The sequence below is a fragment of the Rhinatrema bivittatum genome, chromosome 2, assembly GCF_901001135.1.
Source record: "Rhinatrema bivittatum chromosome 2, aRhiBiv1.1, whole genome shotgun sequence".
NCBI lineage: Eukaryota > Metazoa > Chordata > Amphibia > Gymnophiona > Rhinatrematidae > Rhinatrema > Rhinatrema bivittatum.
Window position 1 is genome coordinate 620,052,716 of NC_042616.1, and position 23,119 is coordinate 620,075,834.

Genomic DNA, 23,119 nt, shown 5'->3' on the forward strand with positions numbered 1-23,119 from the left:
CCAGACATCACTAGTTACTGCAACGTTCTACCACTTATGTTAAACGGCTATCATCTTCTTCTTCTTCTTCTACTCCTAGTTCGAATCATCCCAGTTTTATTGTAACTACTTTTTTCTTTGCACTTGTTATAGTTTGTACTGTATATACTCATGTTATAGTTCTGTACGTTATACTATTATTGCTCACCCCTTGTTCTATGTAAACCAACATGATACGACCAACCGTGAATGCCGGTATAGAAAAGCACAAATAAGAGTGAGAACCTCCTTCATGCACCTCCGCCAGATCAGACAACTATGCAGCTACTTCAATCACCAAAACTTGGCATCAGTCATTCATGCCCTAATCAGTCAATTAGACTACTGCAACTCCCTCCTAAATGGCATCTACAAAACGAGCATGAAATGGTTGCAGCTTGTGCAAAACACCACAGCCAGACTTTTGATGGGCATCAGAACAGCTGAGCATATAAGACCTTTTCTATACAAATTACACAGGCTCCCAATGGAAGCCAGGATTAAATTCAATATCCTCTGTTTCACATACAATTGTGTGAACAAACTGGCCTTGGCATACCTCTCACAGCTCCTAACACCCTATATCCCTTCTAGAGAACTCCATCCCCCCACCACCAACTGTCTGCTGCTAAACTGTCCAGCACAAGGCAGAGAGCATTTAGTTGCTATGCTCCTAAACTATGGAATGAGGTTCCTCAGCACATTCGCCTTGCAGCATGCTATTCCACTTTCTTTAAGAAAACTAAAGCTTTGCTGTTTAGCTAGACCTTCTAGCAGTTGCAGCAAAATAAAAAATAACTTATTGACCACCTAGAACATTTCCTAGAAAGAGAATATAGCCACTCATATTTGGTGGTTGTTGTGCACTGGCTTGACCTTCAGTAATCTTTCATCCATTTTTTTTAACCTGGTTAGCGGCTTAAATTTTAAATTCCATTGTTATAATATATTGAAAGACTCAGAATTCAGATGACCACTATATTGCAATAGTACTATAATCATCTAGATCACCACTACGGCTGTAGTTTGTGTTTTATTTGCAATGTTCTTATGTTCCTATGTATTCAATATGTATTGTCCTATCATATTCCTGTAATCTAATTCTTGTTAAAATGTACATCACTTTGTGAGATTTATCAGAATCTGTAAGTGATTCATAAATGCTCTAAAAATAAATAAAAAGTGGCAAGGACGTGAGAAGAGAGCTAGAGAAAGCTGGATTCTATGATGATGCACTGAGAGTGAAATTGGGCTTCAAAGGTTCTTAAGAACAAGAACATGCCATACTGGTTCAGACCGAGGGTCCATCAAGCCCAGCATCCTGTTTCCAACAGTGGCCAATCCAGGATACAAGTGCCTGGCCAGTAACCAAACATTAAATAGATCCCATGCTACTAATGCCAGTAATAGCAGTGGCTATTATCCTTATCTGCTGTTATACTCCATGACAGTGGTAGGAACAGGGTTAGCAGGTGGCAGTGTTGCAAACAACTCAAGCTCCACTCCAACATGAGCAGAGACAAGGGAAGAGTTGATAAGGACTAAGCAAAAGGACAGAGAATGGAAGTAAAACTTAGTTATACTGCAGACCATGGGGTAGCTGAGTTGAGTGCTATCAGGCGGCCAGGTACTGTCTGCTAAGTTAAAGGGATCATGGAGACCAGGTGTTTGTGCAATGGCATCAATAGTTTTGGCATTTGTTTAAGTTATTACAAAGCTTAGTGGTAGATCTTGATATGGAGCTGGACCCAAGTTTGTGGTGTAAATAATGGGGTAAAGCTATTTGTGTGTCCTCCTCAGCTTCTATTACTCAATCCATGTTTTTCATTACTCATAAGACAATTTGGACTCCTGTTAAAGTTGCTAAATTGGTACATAATGGGTATTTTACCTGTTAATCTTATAATCTGGATGTGGGATCTGTCTCATATGCTTTTCTTTTGCCCCTACTTATCTATGTTTTGGCAAAGGATATGGCAGAGTATCTGTAATTTTCTTCATTTTCAAGAAGCATTATCGTTCTGCATTGTTATTTTTAAATCCTTGGCTACACAGTCTCTATTGGTAGGTAGTGAGAAAAGGCTTTTGGATTTTCTGTTGTCCATTGATCCAAAGTTGGTTCTCACTCATTCAAAAGATACCAGTGTCTTAGATGGCAACATATGGGGATAGATTTTCAAAGGTGCACGCGGGCGTACATGTGCACACACTACCCGGCACGCGCACAGGGACGCCCGATTTTATAACATGTGCATGCATGTTATCAAATCGGGGCTCGGCGTGCGCAAGGGGGTGCAAAATTGTGCCCCCTGTGCGCATCAACGCCCACGGCCTTAACCCGTTCCCTTCCCCTAATATAACCTTCCCACCCCTTTCCCTAACCTATCCCCCCTAGTCCTATCCTAAATCCTCCCCGACTTTTATTTTACCTCTGCGCCTGCCGGCATGTGATCCCCTGGCACTGCGAAAAAACAACCGCTGTGCCAGGAGCCTCTGACCAAGCCCTGGGACTTAGACGTGTCCCAGGGCTTTACGCGCGTCGCCGGACCTTTATAAAATAGGCCCGGCTCGCATAAAGTTTTGAAAATCCGGCACATGGTGTGTAAATTTTCTAAATATAAAAAGCCTTAGCAAATTAAGAATAGTAATGTTTTGAGCTGTGAATAGATGTAAAATCCTGTGCTACATTTCTCAACATCTTGACTGTCTTGCCGAATTATTTTACTTGTCTTGTCCTTGTAGTGGGAGGTATCTTTCTGTTGTTGGTGTTACTCTTATTTGCTGTTTGTATTTTTGACATTAATAAACAAGTTTGAATACAAAGCTTGATGGTAGTACATGGAGAGTCGATGTGTCAGATTAATTATGGGATCTTGTATGATCCTCTATCCAGGAGGACAAAGAAGCATTGGGGTAACTTAAATGGAACGGTGCTTACAAGCTTAGACAGCAGTGGTATGATTGCATCAAGCTTCCAAGCACTAATCTGCATGTAGTGGACATTACAACACTAACATCAGTGGTTCAGCTGCAATGGACTTCCAAAATGGCTGGGGTAACTTGCCTGGAGTGGCCATGGTTTAAAGCCAAACATCAAGGGGACTGGATATCTTAGACAAGAACTTTGTTAATTTTAGTGGTTGTGTGGATAATACAAAACCTGATAATAAGACACGGAAGAGTCCTGTTGAATAAAGTATGGGTGTTATACGTATGGGTCTTGTAAGAATCAAAGAGGAAAATGACAGAGCCTGAAATGGCCTAGTTGGGGAGGTCGAGGAGGTCAGCATTGAGAGACAGATATGGAGGGCAGTGGCTGGGAAAGGGAGAATAGATGAGTGAAAGTATGGGGCAGAAGGTGGAGTTGGTACTAGTTTGTATATGGGAAATCATATGCTTATAAAAGGATAGAAAACCAGAGAGAGAGAATCTCAACTGGACAGACTGGATTAGTCTTTACCTGCCGTCAGTCTTTACCTGCCATCATTCACTGTGTTACTTTGTTATACCGTACAAAATATTTTGCAAGAATTTACAATTGTTTGCCTTTTCATGAAAACTTTCACCATAGGATTTAATGTTGAATGTTTTAAAAAAAAAATGTGGTAAAATCTTGCTTAAATAATGTCAATTTGCTGCTTTAAATGAGCAAAAAAATAAATGAAATTTTCAATTCATAAACAATTTTGCAAGGTGAAAACTCAATTTTTTGCACTTGGCTTTCAATATGAAAATTTCTGTACATCTCTTTTTTGGATAACCACCTGAGCACAGGAATGCAACTGATGGTGCATGTATCAGGATGAAAGTGCTGTCCTGCAATGCTAAATACTTTCACTGGATTATCTGGTTATTATCCCGCCAACTCTGAACAGGAGTGGAAAAATCTGAAAGAAGGGAAGGAAATATACAACAAGAGGAGCCCAGGGCAAAAGAAATGTGACAAAAGGAACTGAACGAAAATAGAAAACCAGACAGCAAGAGCTGGAATCTAAAAAGGAAACAAAGAAACAAAATATAGTAAAGCAGGGGATACACTACAGACCACAGGTAAAAGAGGAGCAACTGTGGGGAATATGATTTTTTTTTTTTAATCATCCTGTGCCAGAAATGTATGTGCACACACAACTCGCTTTAATGTGCTATTTTTAACTCACCATCTTGCTGGTTATGAAGATTCTGGGGACTCTGCATTCTTTCTCCAAGGTTAGAACTGAGGTCGGAGTTCACGGCTGACATCCTAGTGGAATCGCTCATGTCAAACTCATCGCTTTCTATGGAGCTTTCATCCTAAAGGCGTAAAGGATTTAATTCAGGCAGAAGAAATAGATGCAAACAAACGTGAAGCAGAAAATACATGTATAGATTTAAAATCTCTATAAATGTCCAAAGGAGCGAATGCTGCTCTCCACAATCAATATTTAAGTCACCACGGAGATGCAGGAAAATTAAGTCAGTCCCAGAGCTTCCAAATTTTAAATATGCAAATATTTTTATTCATCAAATTGGCAACTCCATTGCTCAAAAGGTACAGAATTTATTCAACACAGGGTCCCCCGACACGGACCCGTGTTTCGCCAAACGCGGACAGAATTTATTCAACACAGGGTCCCCCGACACGGACCCGTGAAACGCCAAACGCGTTACATTCTACTGTAACTGAAGTAACACAATTTTTAGGTCATGGTCCATGCGGACACTGCTCAGTGTGTTCCTTGACGTCCAATTTAATTATCTTTGAACATCCTGGGTCACATGTTCAATACAAATTGAATTTTACCTCAACATGTCAAACTAAAGGTGTGATCTATATAATTGTATGTCCGTGTGCAAAATTATATGTGGGCAAGACGTCTCGCCCAATTCGAACTCGTATTATCGAACATCGTTCGAATATCAAAAATAGCAGGGAAACAGCTCCCTTAGTTACACACTGGACCTCTATGGGACACACTGAATCCGATATAAAATTCTATGTTATCGATGTAGTTTTGCCACCATCACGGGGAGGTTGTTTTTCTGATATACTAGCACGTAGGGAACAAAAATGGATTTTTAAATTACATAGTCTCACGCCTGAGGGACTTAACAATGAAATCGAGTGGCAATACTTTCTTTGAAAGATCGCTGCTGTTCCCCTGGGCGTGCTTAATTCTGATTGGCTGTGAGTTACCATGGTAACCTTTTCGGATTGGTGGGATTTTGGCGCCAATTTTGACACTTTAAATATTGGGTAATGCCGGCGTTCTTGGCTCTCCTTGCCGAAACTGCCATTTAAGACGCTGAAATTTAAAGGTACCCCGCTCTTTATTTATTTTGTTTCAACATGCGATCAGAACCTCTTACAAGTATTTAGACTCTAGAAATGTTATAAGGTTCACATTGAAAGCTGATTTATCTTGATTAATTTATTTTATTTTAATTGTATTGAAGGAAGTTTGTTTGAGACCCGCACAATTTAAATACATCTATGATTTGTTCTGTAATTTGCTGCTATTCTTAGGTTAGTTGCTCATAATATTGAAGTTTTGATTTTTGTGTCCAATTGGTGCTTTATAATTTTGCGAATTCCGTTTTAATTTTTGTTAAAAAATCTTTTCGTTTTCGCTTTATTTTACTGATGTTTTGCATAAGTGCTGTTTTTCTCTCTGTGGGTTTAAAATATAAAAGCTTTTACCTATACGGTATATTATACTTAGGGGCGGATTTTCAGAGCCCTGCTCACCTAAATCTGCCCAAAACCGGGCGGATTTAGGCGAGCAGGGCCCTGCGAGCCGGTGAGCCTATTTTACATAGGCCTACCGGCGCGCGCAGAGCCCCGGGACTCGCGTAAGTCCCGGGGTTCTCCGAGGGGGGCGTGTCGGGGTGCGGGCCCGGTCGTCGCGGCGTTTCGGGGGCGTGTCGGCAGCGTTTTGGGGGGCGGGTACGGGGGCGTGGCTATGGCCCGGGGCGGTCCGGGGGCGTGGCCGCGCCCTCCGTACCCGCCCCCAGGTCACGGCCCGGCGCGCAAGAGGCCCGCTGGCGCGTGGGGATTTACTTCTCCCTCCGGGAGGCATAAATCCCTGGAGAAAGGTAAGGGGGGGGTGAAGACAGGGCTGGGCGGGTGGGTTAGATAGAGGAAGGGAGGGGAAGATGAGGGGAGGGCGTTAGAGGATTCCCTCCAAGGCCGCTCCGATTTCGGAGCGGCCTTGGAGGGAACAGGGGTAGGCAGCGCGGCTCGGCGCGCGCCGGCTATACAAAATTCATAGCCTTGCGCGCGCCGATCCAGGATTTTAGTGGATACGCGCGGCTCCGCGCGTATCTACTAAAATCCAGCGTACTTTTGCTTGCGCCTGATGCGCCAGCAAAAGTACGCCTATTCGCGTTTTTTGAAAATCTTCCCCTTATTGCTTTGACAATATAGGATCTACTGCTGTAATCAGTCCCTAACCTTAAGTATTAATAGTTTTTTCCTTTAATTTTAGTTTGAATGCCACAAAGAATATACTGTTCCCCCCCGACGCAGCCGCGTTTGGCGAAACACGGGTCCGTGTTGGGGGACCCTGTGTTGAATAAATTCTGTACCTTTTGAGCAATGGAGTTGCCGATTTGATGAATAAAAATATTTGCATATTTAAAATTTGGAAGCTCTGGGACTGACTTAATTTTCCTGCATCTCCGTGGTGACTTAAATATAGATTTAAAATCTACCATTTCTCTCTCAATTTTAATACCCCCCTCATGTCTGGGCATCATGTGTGCATACCACCCAGGAGGATTGGAGGGAACTTTCCTCCAAGGCTTGCCCTCTTGCTGCTCCTTCAGAGGCTGCCCCCGGCAGCAGCTGGTTTCCTTCCCTCCCCAGGAATGAGCTTCCAGCCCCCATTTGGCTCTGCTGGCTGGGAAACTTGAATTGGACTTCCCTGCACAGCAGCACACCGTCCGTCAGGCTGAACCATGGGGCCAGCCCAGAAAAGCACATTTATTTATAAAATGTTCCCTATCAAGATACTGGCAACTGAAAAATGGTGAAAGTGCTGTACTTATCTCCTCAATAATACCATGATAAAGTCTATCATGGCTGCTACTGATGCTGCTGAATTATATGTCTCCTCTTTTTCTAAAAAATAAAGCCAATTGGTCAGTAATGAACTCATTCAGTGTCAGCCATATAATATGTGTTTTCATTTTTTCTATGATCCAAAAAAGAGACAAGGACTCTAATATATAAATGAAACCACCTCTGTTGCAATTGTTTGTATGATGAATTTTCTTATGGGGTTTCAGCAAGCCGGTACAACGTCAGTCTTCTCAATCATTAACCTCAACAGTCCTCATTTTTTCAATTATTTTGCTGCAGCTACTGTCTTTCGTTATTGCAGTGGTGTACTAAATCTAAACCAATAAACATCACCAAAGAAATGTAGTTAATTTAACCAAAATGACCCCAAATGTTAATACAGTCCTAAAAAATCAGAGGTCCATATTTAGCGGCTATGCAGCTGTGCTGGTTAGCTGGTTAGTAGACACCACGCAGGGAAACCCTATTGAATTTGGACTTAATACAACAAAACAACAAAATGACTAGTGTATAGAACTATATATTATTCAGCCGCATTTTCCAATTATTTTCAATAAAACATTTCTTTATATTTTCTATAATTCATTATCAAAAATACTTTTAAGGGAGCGGAAAAGACCTCAGTACTGGAAGGAAACGTAATACAAGACAGAATCCTGAACCAGTTGGTACAGTCACGGGTCTGAAAAGCCTCTCTCTTTTTATTTATATAATGAACTGTCTTCTCTTCTTCTTTTTCTTCCTTAAATATTTTATTTTACTGATTTTCTTTAATTTTCTTTAAAAAAGCACAGCAGTGTGCCCGGTGATTGAAAAAAAAAAAAGGTGTGAAAAGAGTACACTTACCAATCTCTCATTGGTAAGTTAACTCTACTTTAAAGCAATTCTAGAAAATCTTGATAATGTGTTCAAATCTCTCGATGGGAAATTGCCTCTGCTGTAAGCACTTCTTAAAAAACTCCAAACTTGCCAACGTCTCGCAATATAGCTGTGTCAGGGCATAAAATCAATTTTGTGCTGCTCGGGTTTTACAAACTTTCTTCTCTTAATGTATTCCTTATAGCTGTACAGGCTGCTGTCAGCATCTGCTATCATCATCACAGCGAACACTTTTTAAAGGTCCGTTTGAATGACGTGTGTCCAGAACGCCATGGCTGAGCAAGACATGAGGAACTGGACTTGATGCTGAGCACTGGTTTACGATAAGTCTATGTCGTAAAAATTCCCCTGATGCAATATGGCAATGAAATACTAGCTGGTGTCGGGATGGACATTGATTTTTTAGGACTGTATTAACATTTGGGGTCATTTTGGTTAAATTAACTACACTTCTTTGGTGACATGTTTATTGGTTTAGATATAGTACACCATTGCAATAACAAATGACAATAGATGCAGCAAAATAATTAAAAAAAAAAAAATTCGGACTATTGGGGTTAATGATTGAGAAGACCAGCATTGGGGTTTTTTCATAGCCAGATGTTGTACCAGCTTGCTGAAACTCCATAAAAAAAATTTCATCTTACAAACAATTGTATATAGGTTGTTTCATTTATATAATCGACTCCTTGTCTCTTCTTTGGATGCTAGATATTTGACCAAGGGGCTCTTTGTTCTAGTTATGATTCAGTTTTTCTATAATATTACTCTTTTAAGTAAGATGTACGGTATATTCTGTTTTACTCTATATTTCTAATGGCCATATTTAACATTAACAATCCTGCTGCACAAGATGAATAAAGAGCGATTGTGCACAGAATTGGCCAAGCGAGTTGACCAATTTAAGGTTTAAATACCTTTCAGACTGTTTAGGCAGCCAGACAGATCTTGGGCCTTCTGTAAGAGACTAGCTCCTTTCATATTTGTTAACTGGTTTTCATGGTAGATTTCACAAACTGATACACGACATGGTCCTAATAATTCCCTGGAGGAGGAAGTGTGAATTATGATGGTATATTTGGGTAAAAAGACCATTAAAAAAACCCACCTCAAATCAAACACAAAATCATTAAAGAGAAGCAACATTTTTAAAACGTATTGTAACTTCTAATTAATCAATTATAAAGCAAATCACTGAGTTTGTAATTCCAAAAGCACAAGAGGGTGGGGTGAGTAGGTAAAGGCTATTATTGACTGGTCGAGTTAAAAGCCGAACTCCGGTCACCCTGTAGCAAGTTCAGAAGGAAAGTTACCTCTGCATGCAAACTTGCTCCAGAGCCTGTGCACACAAGATCCAGTGAGAAGGCCACAAGCAGTGCTTTTTTTTTTCTATTTATTTATTTAGTGATTTTTTTATATATCGCGGCATGTTAAAAACATCACCTCGGTTTACAATAAACAATAATTTAGCAACAGGCTTTACAGGGAAATTGAAGTAACATAGACATGATATGGTCTATGTTACTAGACATGTAACATAGACATGTCTATGTTATGTTATGTTATATGGCGCACAGGCCACTCTCCTGTGCACGCGATTCAGTATTATAATTTATTTTTATTAGGGCCGGCGGTAAAAAGAGGTGCTAGGGAGCGGCGCTAGGGAGCGGCGGCTATCGGCGAGTTTGACGGCTGATGCTCAATTTTGCCGGCGTCGGTTCTCGAGCCCGCTGACAGCCACGGGTTCAGAAACCGGATGCCGGCAAAATTGAGCATCCGGTTTTCAGCCCGCGAGCCGCGGGCCCATTTTAGATTTTTTTTTTTTTTTAGTTTTTTACTTTTTGTAACTTTTGGGGCCTCCGACTTAATATCGCCATGATATTAAGTCGGAGGATGCACAGAAAAGCAGTAAAAACTGCTTTTCTGTGCACTTCCCTGGCGCCGGCAGAAATTAACGCCTACCTTTGGGTAGGAGCTAATTTCTTAAAGTAGAATGTGCGGCTTGGCTGCACATTTTACTTACTGTATCGAGCGGAAATACCTATTAGGGCTATCAACATGTATTTGCATGTTGTGGGCGCTATTAGGTTCGGGGGGGGGGGGTTTGAATGCGTGTTTTGGATGCGCTATTACCCCTTACTGAATAAGGGGTAAAGCTAGCACGTCCAAAACGGAGCACACTGTACTGTATCGGCCCGTATGTTTTTTTGTTTCCTCAACTAGGGCTGCTTCAAAGGGTGGTGGCGAGGGAGTAGGGCAGTGGAATGGGGTGTCTCACATGAGATTCCTAGGGGTTTAGTCAGGTTTTTAGGGAGATACTTTAGGCTGCTCGGGCCCTGTAACAATATGGCAGTCGGGAACTGTAGGGCCGCTATCGTGTGGCGTTTTTAGGGGGCTACTAACCTATGGCATTTTTCCCCATGGGTATGTTACTGCCGGGGAAATACTGCAGGGTTGACTAAGCTCTCGTACTCCGGTACTGCAACTAAATAAATCCTGCCATATTTCCCTGCAACCAGAGAAAATACCACAGCTTTAGTAAATGACCTTATACCTGAGGCTAAGGAGAGAGAAGTGACTTGCCCATGGTGATATGGAGTGTCGGTGAAATATGAAACCTGGCTTCCCTGGTTCTCAGCCTGCTGCTCCAACCACTAAGCTAAACTGGTTAGCATAACAGTGCTAATAAAAGTAATTAAAATTACAGGGTACAAAATGAGTTATAGTATGGATAGTTACCAGGTTCTGTGCTGTTCTGTATTATTCCTGGTCATAGTGTACAGGGCTGATGCCCCAGCTCTACTGGCCAGTGCCTTGCAGCCCTCCTCGTCCTGTTACCCATCCGGCCCCTCCCCTCCTAGGCAGCTGTCAGCAGAGATCAGGATGGGAAACAGAGACTGGAGCAGACAGAATTGAGCAGAGATATTGTAAGTTACTATGCTCCTTAATCCAGCCCTTCTCCTCCTGTCATTTCTCAAAAGATGAAAAAAGCTTCTTACTGTCACATATTGGCAGAAAAAAATCCCTGGTCACAAATAATGTACCTGATTGTAAAACATTACAAAAACTAATCAGCTGAAACAGCCCTTGTGATTTCATGCAGTCAAATATATAACATTTTATTCTGGCTTCATCAGAGCGTAAAAATCATTTGGCTATTGAGTCAAATCAAGTAAGTTTTTGGATACAGGGATACGTTGGCTCAATTTTGATTTCTGAACTTCACTTTCTATGTATCTCCAAGGCTGAATTACTTTAAAATGCTTCTGGAGAAAGAAAGAGACTTATGTCTTGGGAAGAATAATTATTAAATATAATCTGTTTTCTACAGTGAATGTACTTGGGGCTTGATTCTAATCTTTCACATGGCAAATGTGGATCCACACAGCAGGTGTTCAGCAACTGGGAAAAGCTGAACTGGCCAATCAGACTGACCACTAAATCTTTTTCAAGTGAATAATAGGTACCGGGCAACCTACAAAACTTGAATCTGCCCCAGGGAGGCAATTTTCAAAATCCATTACCTGCAATGTACATATTTTTACCCTCATTTTCGAGGAGGCATTCCCAGGGCGGGGTTAGGTTAGGGGAGGCAACAACATGCATGGTTTTGCATTTTCAAAAGTGCATGCATTATTTTCGCTGAAAAAGCAAGAGCAAATCTCTGCAGATACTTTTTCCTTCTTGAATTTTCAAAGGGAAATGACAGGTGCATATTTCCTTGGAGAACTGGTGTAAAGCCCACAGGTAAACATTAGGGATGTGAATCGTGTGCCCGATCGTCTTAACGATCGGGTTTGGCTGGAGGGAGAAAAAAATCTGATCGGTGGAAATGTGAATCGGAACCGGTTCCGATTCACATCGTTAATTTTTTTTTAGTGAGGCCCGACCCTTTAAAAATGACCCCTTAGCTTTCCCCACCCTCCCGATCCCCCCCAAAACATTTTAAAATTACCTGGTGGTCCAGTGGTGGTCCCGGGAGCGATCTCCCATTCTCGGGCCGTCGGCTGCCACTCATAAAGATGGCGCCGATGGCCCTTTGCCCTTACCATGTGCCAGGGTGTCCGTGCCATTGGCCGGCCCCTGTCACATGGTAGGAGCACTGGATGGCCGGCGCCATCCAGTGCTCCTGGATGGCGCCGGCCAGAGGTCCAGGCTTGGAGAGAGACAATAGCATAGTTAGGCAATGCAGAGGTCTGGGCTTGGAGAAAGTCAACGATGTGGTCAGGCAAAGCAGAGGTCCGGGCTGGAGAGAGTCAATGATGTGGTCAGGCAAAGCAGAGGTCCGGGCTGGAGAGTCATATGGTCAGCAAAGCAGAGGTCCGGGCTGGAGAGAGTCAATGATGTGGTCAGGCAAAGCAGAGGTCCGGGCTGGAGAGAGTCAATGATGTGGTCAGGCAAAGCAGAGGTCCGGGCTGGAGAGAGTCGACGGCATGGTCAGGCAAAGCAGAGATCATGTCCGAGAAGGCAGTCCAAAGGTAGCTAGGGATCAGGAACAAGGAGAACCGGAACAGGAGACAACGAGGATCAGGAACCAGGAACGTAGCGGGATCACCAGGAAGCAACAAGTACACGACCAGCCTGGAGACCTGTTGCAAAGGCGATCCTTAGGAGCCAAGCCCGGCCTTTAGAACTGGAGCTCCGCTGATGTCATCATCCAGGGCCGCAGCCAAGTTCCCACCGTGGACCCTTCATAAGGCAGGAGGATGCACGTGCGTGTGCCTAGGGAGGGATGTGGCGCTGGATGGCGGCATCTCTCCATGGGCCATGCGGAGAGGCCCAACGCGGAGCACAGGGATCAGCAACTGAGCCAGGGGCACCGGGGGTGGCCCTAGGATGGAACCGGCAGCCCACCGCCGCAAGGGATGAGGAACCAAGTACTGGATTAGACTGCGAGAGGTGAGTGGGCCAGGCTGTGGGTCTGCCGTGGCTGGCACACGTAACAATGCCTCCAGCCCATTGTGAATAACTTGCTGGCAGAGGGACATCTACCAAATTCCTTAAAGAAAGCAATAGTCAGACCAATTCTAAAGAAAAATCCAACCTGGACCCACAAGATCTGAGCAACTACTGCCTAGTCTCAATATTCCATTCCTGGGTCAGCTCATTGAAAAACCTTTTTTAAAATAGCTATTCAATTAGCTTTCAATTGTGAATGGCCTTTACCCATTCCAATCAGGTTGCAGGCCCCATTTTAGCACGGAGACAATACTAGTAAGTAATGGCAGATAAATTGTGCCTGTGCATGGACCGCAGCCGGGCAGCTCTCCTAATACTTGTCAACCTCTCTGCAGTGTTAGACAACAAGGACCACGATATTCTAATCTCCCACCTACACAGCCAGAGTATAGATGGCCTAGTAGCGGAGTGGTTTAAATTCTTCCTACATAACAGCATTGAAACTATCAAGGTGAGGTCAGTGTATTCAAACCCACACTCTGTCCCTTGTTGAGTACCATTGGGCTCCATTTTATCACCTACACTATCCCCCCAGCCAAAGTCATCTGAAATCATAAGATCACATACTACTCATATGCCAATGACATTCAACTCTAGATCTCTCTTGACCTCAATTCAGACATAAGGATAGAAAATTTAAAAGAATGCTCTACCCAGCCACACCACAATAAAATAAAGCTCAACACACAAAATAAAGAAGTGTTATGGGTGTGTAAAAGAGACCCAAACTTCCTAAAGTCTCAGGTGACTCCTAAAGGGACAGTGATCAAGTACGTATTCTGTGATTCATCCTAGATACCAAGCTCATCTCTGAAGCTCAGGCTGCCCTTTTTCAACTACATCAACTTCATAAGGCACCCCTTCTTTGACAGCCCAGCCTTTGCTACAATCATCCAAGCCTGTGTGAACTCCTTCCTCAACTAATGCATCTCACAATACCTCAAAGAAACCTACGCTCCGCTAATAAAGGCTTATTATCAATTCCTTCAGTTCATTCGGCACAACTCTCTGAAGTGAAAGAATGCGCAAACATATGGAACTCGCTCCCCACCGAAACACTCCTACAGCCGAATTTAAAAATATTCAAAAAAGAAGTCAAAACCTGACTTTTTATGAAGGCTTTTAATGATTCCCAATGAGACACTCACACGCCCCATCCTGTTACTTTTATGTCTTAAATTTTGCTTTTATAAGGCCCTTAAGAACCATTTCATTTAATTTTATTTCTTGAAATCATATTCATTTTACTAACTATTGTTCTTTCTTGCTATTATGCTCTTAAATATAATCTTATTGTATTTTATACTTATTGTATTGATCTTAGTTATTTTATTTTATCAACTACTCATTTTTTTATATCATTTTTATTATGATATTTTCACACATACATCAGCTGAAGAATATATCAAAACATATAACAGTGTAGTGTTTAAACAAACCCTATGTATAACAACAAAGAATCCGAGCTTCGCGACATCCGTGGCTCATTACGTAGGCAAGCTCCCATCCCCTTCACTCCCTCCCACCCCCCACCCTTTTACCAACCATTCATTTTACCAACTATTGTTCTTCCTTGCTATTATGCTCTTAAATATAATCTTATTGTATTGATCTTAGTCATTTTACTTTATCTTAACAATTGTTATCTTTTAGTATTTTATTTTGTATTAATGTGATTTAGTTCCGTTATTGTAATTTTATTACTGTTGTAAACCGTTGTGATGGCTACACCGAATGACGGTATATAAAATAAGTAAGTAAATAAATAAATAAATAACCAGACCACTGAAAGTTCACCACACCAAGTTTAAAGCGCTGGTCCTAGCCTTCAAGCCCTAACTGGCCATGCCTCCCTACACCTGAGCCAATAGATGAACCCTTATGTGCCTTCTCACCCTCTGCAGTCACTGCCACACGCACACCTAATAATGCCGTCACTAAGAGTCCAATGACTCACACTAGAGAGATGGCCTTCTGTGGAACTCTCTGACACTCAACATCAAACTAGCAACTAGCCTGCTAAGCCTTCAGGAGACTACAAAAACACATGGCTGAAAGCTGCTTTTCCAACCTAAGATTTGTGACAACTACCCTCCCCGCCCCCCCTTATTTATTTAGCACCTTTACTTATTTAAAACATTTATAAACAGTCTTTGTAGCTCATAAAACAAGATGCTAGCCCTTAATTAAGTATCTTGGAACTTGAACCACCTGTGTTGGTACTAGAAAATCTGCATCTTAAAGTATCTATGTTTCCCATCCCTTATTATTTATGTGCCTTTTATATTATTTATTTATTTATTGTAAAACATTTGTTATCCGCCCTTCCTACATTCAGCACAGGGTACAATAGAACATACATAATTGTTAAAAAATTAATGAGAACATAAAACAACTTAGCACATATAATAAAATATAACAAACAAAAACAAACATATTTATTTTATTTCATTTGATTACTCTATATTTTCATTTTTTTAACCTCTTCTTTGGTTTATGTCCAGAATGTAGGAGCCATACAGAGTCCCCAGTGCCAGTCTCTCTTCCAAGACCTCTGACTCTTCTCTCCATTTACCACCACTGTTACCACTGGGGTGTCAAGGTTCCATTGGTGGGGAAGAGGACAAGCCTCTGGGGCCCTAGAAATGTTGCACTCAGAGGTGGACCCTTGTCCTGGGGTAGTGGAGAGACACCTCCTGATTGGGAACAGACAGCAACTGCCCCCAGGGGGCGGAGCACTGGAGGAGACAGAGGCTTGGGGAGAGCTTCACCACTGGAAACCCGAGGTCCCCCCGGGAGGAGCCCGTAGGGTCTCCTGGGAGAGTGAAAGTCCGGTGTGCCCACAGACAGAGGAGGTGCGCAGTCAGGTCCGAGATTGGAGGTTGGATGCAACAAGGAAGACCAGTAAAGCGTAGGTGATAAGGCTAGAAACCAAGCCAGAATCTACGGTCGTGGTCAGGCAGGCAGAGGTCAAAGTCCAGGAGTCAGTCCGAGGAATGGTCAACGAAGCAAAGGTCAGGTTCCGGAGGTCAGACGAGGTCACAGGCAGGCCGAGACCAGAAGGCAGGCGGTAGGCAGGCGAGTTGGGGAACAGGCTGAGGTCCCAGGCAGGCAGCAGGCAGAGAGACAGGTCAAGAAGCAAGCCAAGATCAGTACCAAGAGTCAGTCCAAGAGGTACTACCTGGGGGTATGCAGGAACAGACAGGCGCTGAGACAAAAGGACGCTGGAACAGGACTGGAACAGAAGGACGCTGGGACAGGCAGGGGAACAAGCGTGGTCAATCAGGCAGAAGTTGGGTTCCGGAAGTCAGACGAGGTCACAGGCAGGCCGAGGTCAGATAGCGGTCGAACGAGGAGTTTCAAGAGACTGAGACAATAGCAGGAAGCCCAGACAACCTATGGAGGAAACCAGTTGCAAAGGCAAGCTCTGGTTGCCAGAGCTTGCCTTAAATAATCATGAGGGAGTGACATCATCAAAGGAGGCCTGGCAGCCCTAGCACGTCGCGGCCCCTTTAAGTCTTGGGGAAGGGTGCGCGTGCGCTAGGGAAACCCTCAGCCGGAACGGGGCTCGGCGGCGGATGGCAATGGCACTCTAAGTGCCTTAGTCTCTTTTTCTCTCCCTGACTCTGAGTCCGCATCCCTTCCTGGTGACAGGAAAGTAAGGAAACTCTCCTCTAAAAAGGGGATAGGAAGGTGGTGGTAAAAATATTTCCTTCCATCCAAGAATAAAGAAAAACTTCTCCAAAAACGGCCCTTACATTTTGGCAACTATCTTGACTAGATGCAGGGCAAAATAGGACACTTCTGACCTAGGAGCAGGTCAAAAACAAGAAAACAACTCTCTCAAAAGACAAAACTCATTCTTCTTTTCTCCACTCACCCAAGGCAGTATCATCCAGGTCCATGAGGGCTCTAGCAAGGTTACTGGCCTTATTTTTCCACTTGTGCAAGCTGTGGGGCCTACTGGGATCCACCAAGAAAAACACTTTCTTTCCTGGAGGCTAAGAATCTGTTGGAACTATATATATTATGAACCTTTGGATTTAAAAAGATTCCTGGAGGCTAAGAATCTGTTGGGGGAGATGGCTTCTGAATAAAGGTATTCGCATAATGTTGAATAATGGGGTATAAAATTCCAGTTTATGTAAGTAATAATTACTTTCTTGATATATGCTCAAATTAATAATTTTGATTCCCTCTATTTCATAGTATTTAGAATGCCTAAATGGATATATAAATGTTTCGGTATTTTTTTGAATTTGTTTGAAGAAACTATTACTATTTAGTCATTCATATTAGTAAATGATATGTATATGTCATGAATTATGAAAATTAAATATATTAAAAAAACAACAAAAAAACAGTTTCTGCTCCGAAACCAAAACTACAACCAACCACACATTGCACTTACTCAACCCAGGTTATATAGGGGGAGCTTGACCAATCCCAGAACCCAAGGAGGGGAAAACTCTTTAGGGATGGTCCAAAAATGTCAAAATCTTTTCTCCAAAGATGGAAGAATTAGTGGTAAGAGAATAAAGTACCCCCATATAACATTATTTCATTGTACTTTAATATCTATGTGTCTTAACCAATACTCTCTCTGTTATGTGATGATATTACACTTACTCAATGTATATTTGGATCTGCTGTAACATGCTTTGATGGAAAAGTGTGAAATAAATAAATGATGATGTATGCCATTGTCTTCAATGTAAAATAAACACATGTAAATGGCCTCATTAGATATTAAACTAAATGTTAAAATGTATAAAAATGAATGTGGACCATCTATGGCAGGAAAGCACACTTTAGGGGTGCCCTTAACTTTGCTGCCTGTGGTTTCCCTTCCATGGACAGTGGTGCCAAATTCAAAACAGCGCCACTGACACTCTGACCTGCATGTTAAAAGCATGTGTTGCATGGGGGTGGGGGTAGAGCCCAGAAAAACATTTGAAGTTTGGGGCTGGAGGGATATAGGTAGGTCTGGAAGTTTACTTGATGTTTAATGTAAGGAATAAAAGGGGTTCAGGTAGGTAGAGAGGTACACTGGAGTACTAGGAGTGGGCCTGAAGGCTGTTGGATGTTGCAGGGATGCGTAAGGCCTGGAGGTTGTTTGCGTTATCAGGGATGGTGGTGCTGGACCAAGAATCCCTAATTTGAGTTGTGGGGGGAGGGGGTGGTAGCACAAGTTATCGGTCACCAGCAGGAAAGTTAGCTATGCCTCTTGAAATGTAATTTACCTTCCTGCCTTAACTGGCCCATGTTAATCTTGAATGCTCATCCACCATTAATACCTAATGAGGCTGTTTACGTTTTTTTTTAATTTATGTCATTTACATGCACATTAGTGTTACTATTGGGGAAGCAGCAGTAATACATATGCATACAGCACTCTCAGTACATGGGATTAGCTGATAAATGTTTCATGCTTTGTGTTAATGCTAAATTATAGCCTTATCTGCTTATAATTTAGTCGGATAACTTGTGAGTCGTCCATCTAAATGGCTTTTGAATATTGATGTCTGTAAGTACTCTGGGGTTGATATTCAAAAGTGTTTGTCCGGTTAAGTTTGGCACTTAGCTGGACAATCCCCAAGTCTGAAATACCCACCCCAATAAACGGCTAAGTTTCAGCAGGGTCAGACATTACCAGGCTAAAACCTAGCTGGATTAAAAGAGGTAAGATGGGGGGGAGGGGGGGCTTGGGAGCATGGTTTAAATTTACTCAGTTAGGTCTGATATTCAGCTCTGGCCAGGTAACGTTATCTGGCTAACTCTGGTCAGAAAAATTACATCTCTAAAGTTAGATGGATAATGTTTACCCACCCCCCTCCCAAAAACTAGTAGTAGAAGCGAGGCCATTCACCCCACCCTCCCCCCCAGTTTCTTAAACAAATTAGTAGCTCATGTAGGGCGGTTCCCACCCCCTCCCCTATCTTCAACATAATATTTGTTAAAATCCCCATCCCCCATTCCCATTCCATCTTCAGAACCCCTATAAGTCTCCCCAATGTAAAGCAAGAGGAGTAGCATCCTTTTTACCTTCTCCTGCTCACTTGATACATAACAGCTGTCAGGCCTAACAGCTCTTCCTGCTTATGTATAATTGTATTCACCGCACTCCATTGCTGATTGGCCCCCTCACTGACAGCTGAAGAGCCAATCCTGGTTCAGGAAACTGTCGTCTCCTCCTGCTCAGCATTAGGGAGTCTTTAGGGGGGTTCCAGGGTGGGGATGGGGACTTTCACAAATCATCATGTTGAAATTAGGGGAGAGGGGTGGGATCAGCCCCTCTGGGATTGCAAATTTTTTTCAAGATATTGGAGGAGGGGGGTAAGTTGGGGGGGGGGGACTGGGTGCTGTTGGGCTGCTTTTTTGTTTTGTTTTGTTGTGTTTTTTTATATTCATTATGCAGGTCAGTGGTGAAGTTACCTGGATAACTTTATCCAGGTCATTTTAGCCAGGTATATTCAGTGTTCGGATCGGTGGGCTATCAAATTTATAAATAAATAAATATACTGACTAAAGTTACCCATTCAATTTACTGCTCACCAGCCTCTCTGATTTGAGACTGTGAATGTTAATTTTGGTTTTCTTTTTATACAAACAAACCTGCGTGGCTTTTGTCTTAATTTTTTTTTTTTTTTTAAAGAAATGAGGAAATTCACACTGGAAAAAAAGTTAGGACTTTGAGAAAAATGTACAGTGAATATAAAGCCATCTGTATATCTTATGTCGTATATAGCTTCACTCCAGCTAGAAACAGCAATCTATTTTTATTATTTACCAGTGGAGCCAATATAATTAGTCATAATTCTGATACGCTTTTGGTGCAATATTAATGATTTTGTTTCTTACATGAAATCATTTTTCATTACATTTCTACCATATTATCTTTTTGAGAGCATTTCCATTCCCAGGGGATGATGGAAAAGGTTCCACTGATTTAAAAAGTCATGCATGGGTTTCCCACTATCTTCCACTGAAATCTGTACTTTTTTCTAAAGGAAGTTCTGTTGGTGTCCTTTATTTGCATAAATGCCCATGCTTCTTGGATTTACAACTTATAGTATGACAGTTGACAGAATCTGTAAATACTCTTTTTGTGTAATTAACTTTCACCAGCATGCAAATCAGCTGATGATGTACTAACTGCTCATATGAATGCGATTCCCTCACCGCAAGGCACTTACAAACATGCCAATGAGCACACTTTTGTTTAAAAACATTTTGCATTACCCTGTATTTTCCTTGGTTGCCCATTTAAATTAAACCCTTTGATCTCAAGGACTGTAAAATGCTTAAATATGGCACTTTATTTTGTTCGGTTTCAATGAAAACATTTCAGGAGAGTTGCCTTCTCAATGGGAATATAGCACATTTATAAGAAAATAGAAATGTGATGGCAGAAAAAGCCATATGGGCTGTCTAGTCTGCCCATCCACACCAAATAATTCAGTTTTACAATCCATATCATTGCCTCAGATATCCCATGTGTTTACCCCTTGCTTTCTTGAATTCACCCACACGCAACCTGTTAAAATATACCCCTAAGTGCGCTCAATGTATTTATAAGTTGCCTATGTAGGACCATGTCAAAGGCCTTATTGAAATCCAAATACACTACATCTAACGCTCACCCCTGATCAAACCTTCTGGTCATCTAATCAAAGAAATTGATCATACTAGTCTGACACGACCTTCTCTGGTAAAAATGCTGCCTCTAATCTTGCAATCTATTGGATTCCAAAAACTGCACTATGTTCTGTTTTAAGAATGATTCCATTACTTTTTTCCTCACAGAGGTCATACCAAGAGGTCTCTAGTTCCCAGCCATCTCCTTAATTCCACTTTTATGAACAGGAACCATATCAGCCCCCTCCACAACTCCAGAACTGCTAGAACATCTCTAAGTTCCCTTAAAACCCTTGGATGTACCCCATCTGGCCCTATCACGTTATCCACTTTAATTTTAGTTTGTTCCTCACAAACATACACTTCTGAAATTTGATTCAGATTTATCACACTTTCAATCATATTTGTTTTCATTTTATGTGGTCCTGCTTCTGGCTCTTCCACAGTGAACACCAAACAGAAATATTTGTTGAGCAATTTCAGTTTTTCCTCATCAGCCTCTACATATTCCTCCCTTTCATCTCCCTTCCTTCCCTGAATCTCATAATGCCACATTTGCACTTCCTCCTATCACCAAATTATCTTGAAGTCTTGTGTCGACGTTTTACAATATTAATTTTTTCTTCCATTTGAATCTTTGCATTCCTGATTACTTTTACAGCTTCTCTTACCTTTTCCAGATATTGCCGCCTGTCTTCCTCGTTCTGTGATCTCTTGTAGTTTATGAACACTAACTTTTTTTCTCTTACCTTTTCAGCTGCATCTTTAAAAAATCATAGCGACTTCTTTTTCTTATTTCCTTTATTTATTTTCCTAACAAAAAGGTTTGTTGCCCTTATAATATCGCTTGTAGGTTTTGTCCCATCCAGCTAACGACTTCTTGAAGTACTCCCCCATTTTAACAAAGTTAAATGAGCTGATTATCATGCAAGAGTTGGAGCTAATTTTCTTTTGGGAGCACCGGGATTCCAATGCTAATCCCGATGCTACTGGGGCCTTAGCTTAAAGGGGCCAATGGACCCAAGTCACTACCTCAAAGTCATTTAAAAAAAAAACTCTGGGGGTTTCCATATACCCCCATGTCCTACCCTATCCTGGATGCGTCCGTAGTAAACAAAAAAAAAAAAGTTAAAACATTTTTAAGGCTGGCCCACCTCCAACCCATCCCCATAAAGCCCTCCCCTGGAGGCCGGGACTGCCAGTCTAGCCCACCCACAATTCCAGCCCTGGTAGGTCTAGCAGAGGCCTGGAGCGCCCTCAGAGCTCAAAGGCCCTCAGCAATCATTTTTCAAAATAACACTGGTCGCTCCTATCACGAGATAGGTGCAAAGGTCAGGCCTGGCCAGCTGGTACCATTTTGAAAAATGGCCACTGATGAACTTAAAGCCTATGGGGCACTCCAGGCCCTCGTTGGACCACCAGGGTCCAGAGGGTATTGGCTCCAGCCACTGGGAGCATGATTTATGGCTTGATGGGGGCAGAGCCTGGGCCAGCCTTAAAAAAAATTGTTTAACTTTTTAAAATTTTACTCTGGTTGCCTCCAGGGGTGGTGGGGGTGGGGATGGGACAGAGAGAGTCTATGAGATCTCTGGGGCTTTTGAATGACTTTGGGATGGGGTTGCCCCTTTAAGCAATAGAAGTCCCCAGCGCTGCCACGGTCTGTTCTTTGGGGGCCATTTACCACCACAGTATTTTTCACAGCAGTATTTTACTTCCGGGTAAAATACCATGGAAGCCATAAAGCAGCAGGGCGATTACTGTTGCTTTGTGACTCCCACGGTATTTCTCCCTGTGGGAAAAATATCACGGCTTAGTGAATGACCCCCCCCCCCCCCCTTAAGTTTTCCTGAAGTCCAGGACTCTCGCCTTTGAACGATTCTTCATCTCCTCTGCTCTAATACTGAACCACAGCATCTGGTAATTGCGTATTAACATTGGTAAATTTCCCTGCAATATTAGCGAAGCATTGCAATACTGTGGTATGTTGAAACAGTCTTCAAAAACTCGGGATTTTACCTCATCTTGCTGTGAATTGAGTAGTTGCAGCTTCATGTGTTTCATATAGGCCATTGTGATTGGCATGTTGTAATCTATCATACTGGTCACCAGGGTGGGAGGCTTTCCATTATCTGGAATAATAAAAAAAAAGCTCCCATTAAGAAGGAGTGCGCAATAAATGCAGGCTGACTTTAGAGATTTTCAATGGCCAGCTAGCTGCAGTAACAGACACACTTCTCCGAAACAGAGACTGAAAGAAATCAAGAGACAAGAAGTTATACGCAGAACTAATGCAGCCTGTGAAACGGCTGGTGGTACCAGGTGGAGAGAGAGGTATCAATAGTCCCCCAGACAAGTCAGCAGGAACATTGATAAGGAATAATCCTTATCTACTTTTCTATGCACAGCACTTGCACCATGCTCTTCCCTTTATTAATGTGGCTGTGGATGAATCAGACTAATTCTTATCTCCTCCTACTACATTCTTCATCATCTACACATCTTTATTTCCATTTAAAGTTCTCTTCCCCTTAGGCAGCTGCCTTTATATCCGCTAGACCGCCTGAG

At 42.3% G+C, this 23,119-nt stretch overlaps 1 protein-coding gene across 3 annotated transcripts in view; it reads right to left on the reverse strand.

The window, feature by feature from the left end:
• Positions 1–23,119, reverse strand: part of NOL4 (nucleolar protein 4) — an 856,374-nt gene that overhangs the window by 406,200 nt on the left and 427,055 nt on the right. For all 3 annotated transcript variants that reach the window (XM_029591209.1, XM_029591207.1, XM_029591206.1), the window contains exons 4-5: positions 22,571–22,683; positions 4,176–4,308 (exon numbers count right to left, since the gene is read on the reverse strand). In XM_029591209.1, coding sequence (XP_029447069.1) covers positions 4,176–4,308; positions 22,571–22,683 — 246 coding nt within the window. The remainder of the gene's footprint in view (positions 1–4,175; positions 4,309–22,570; positions 22,684–23,119) is intronic.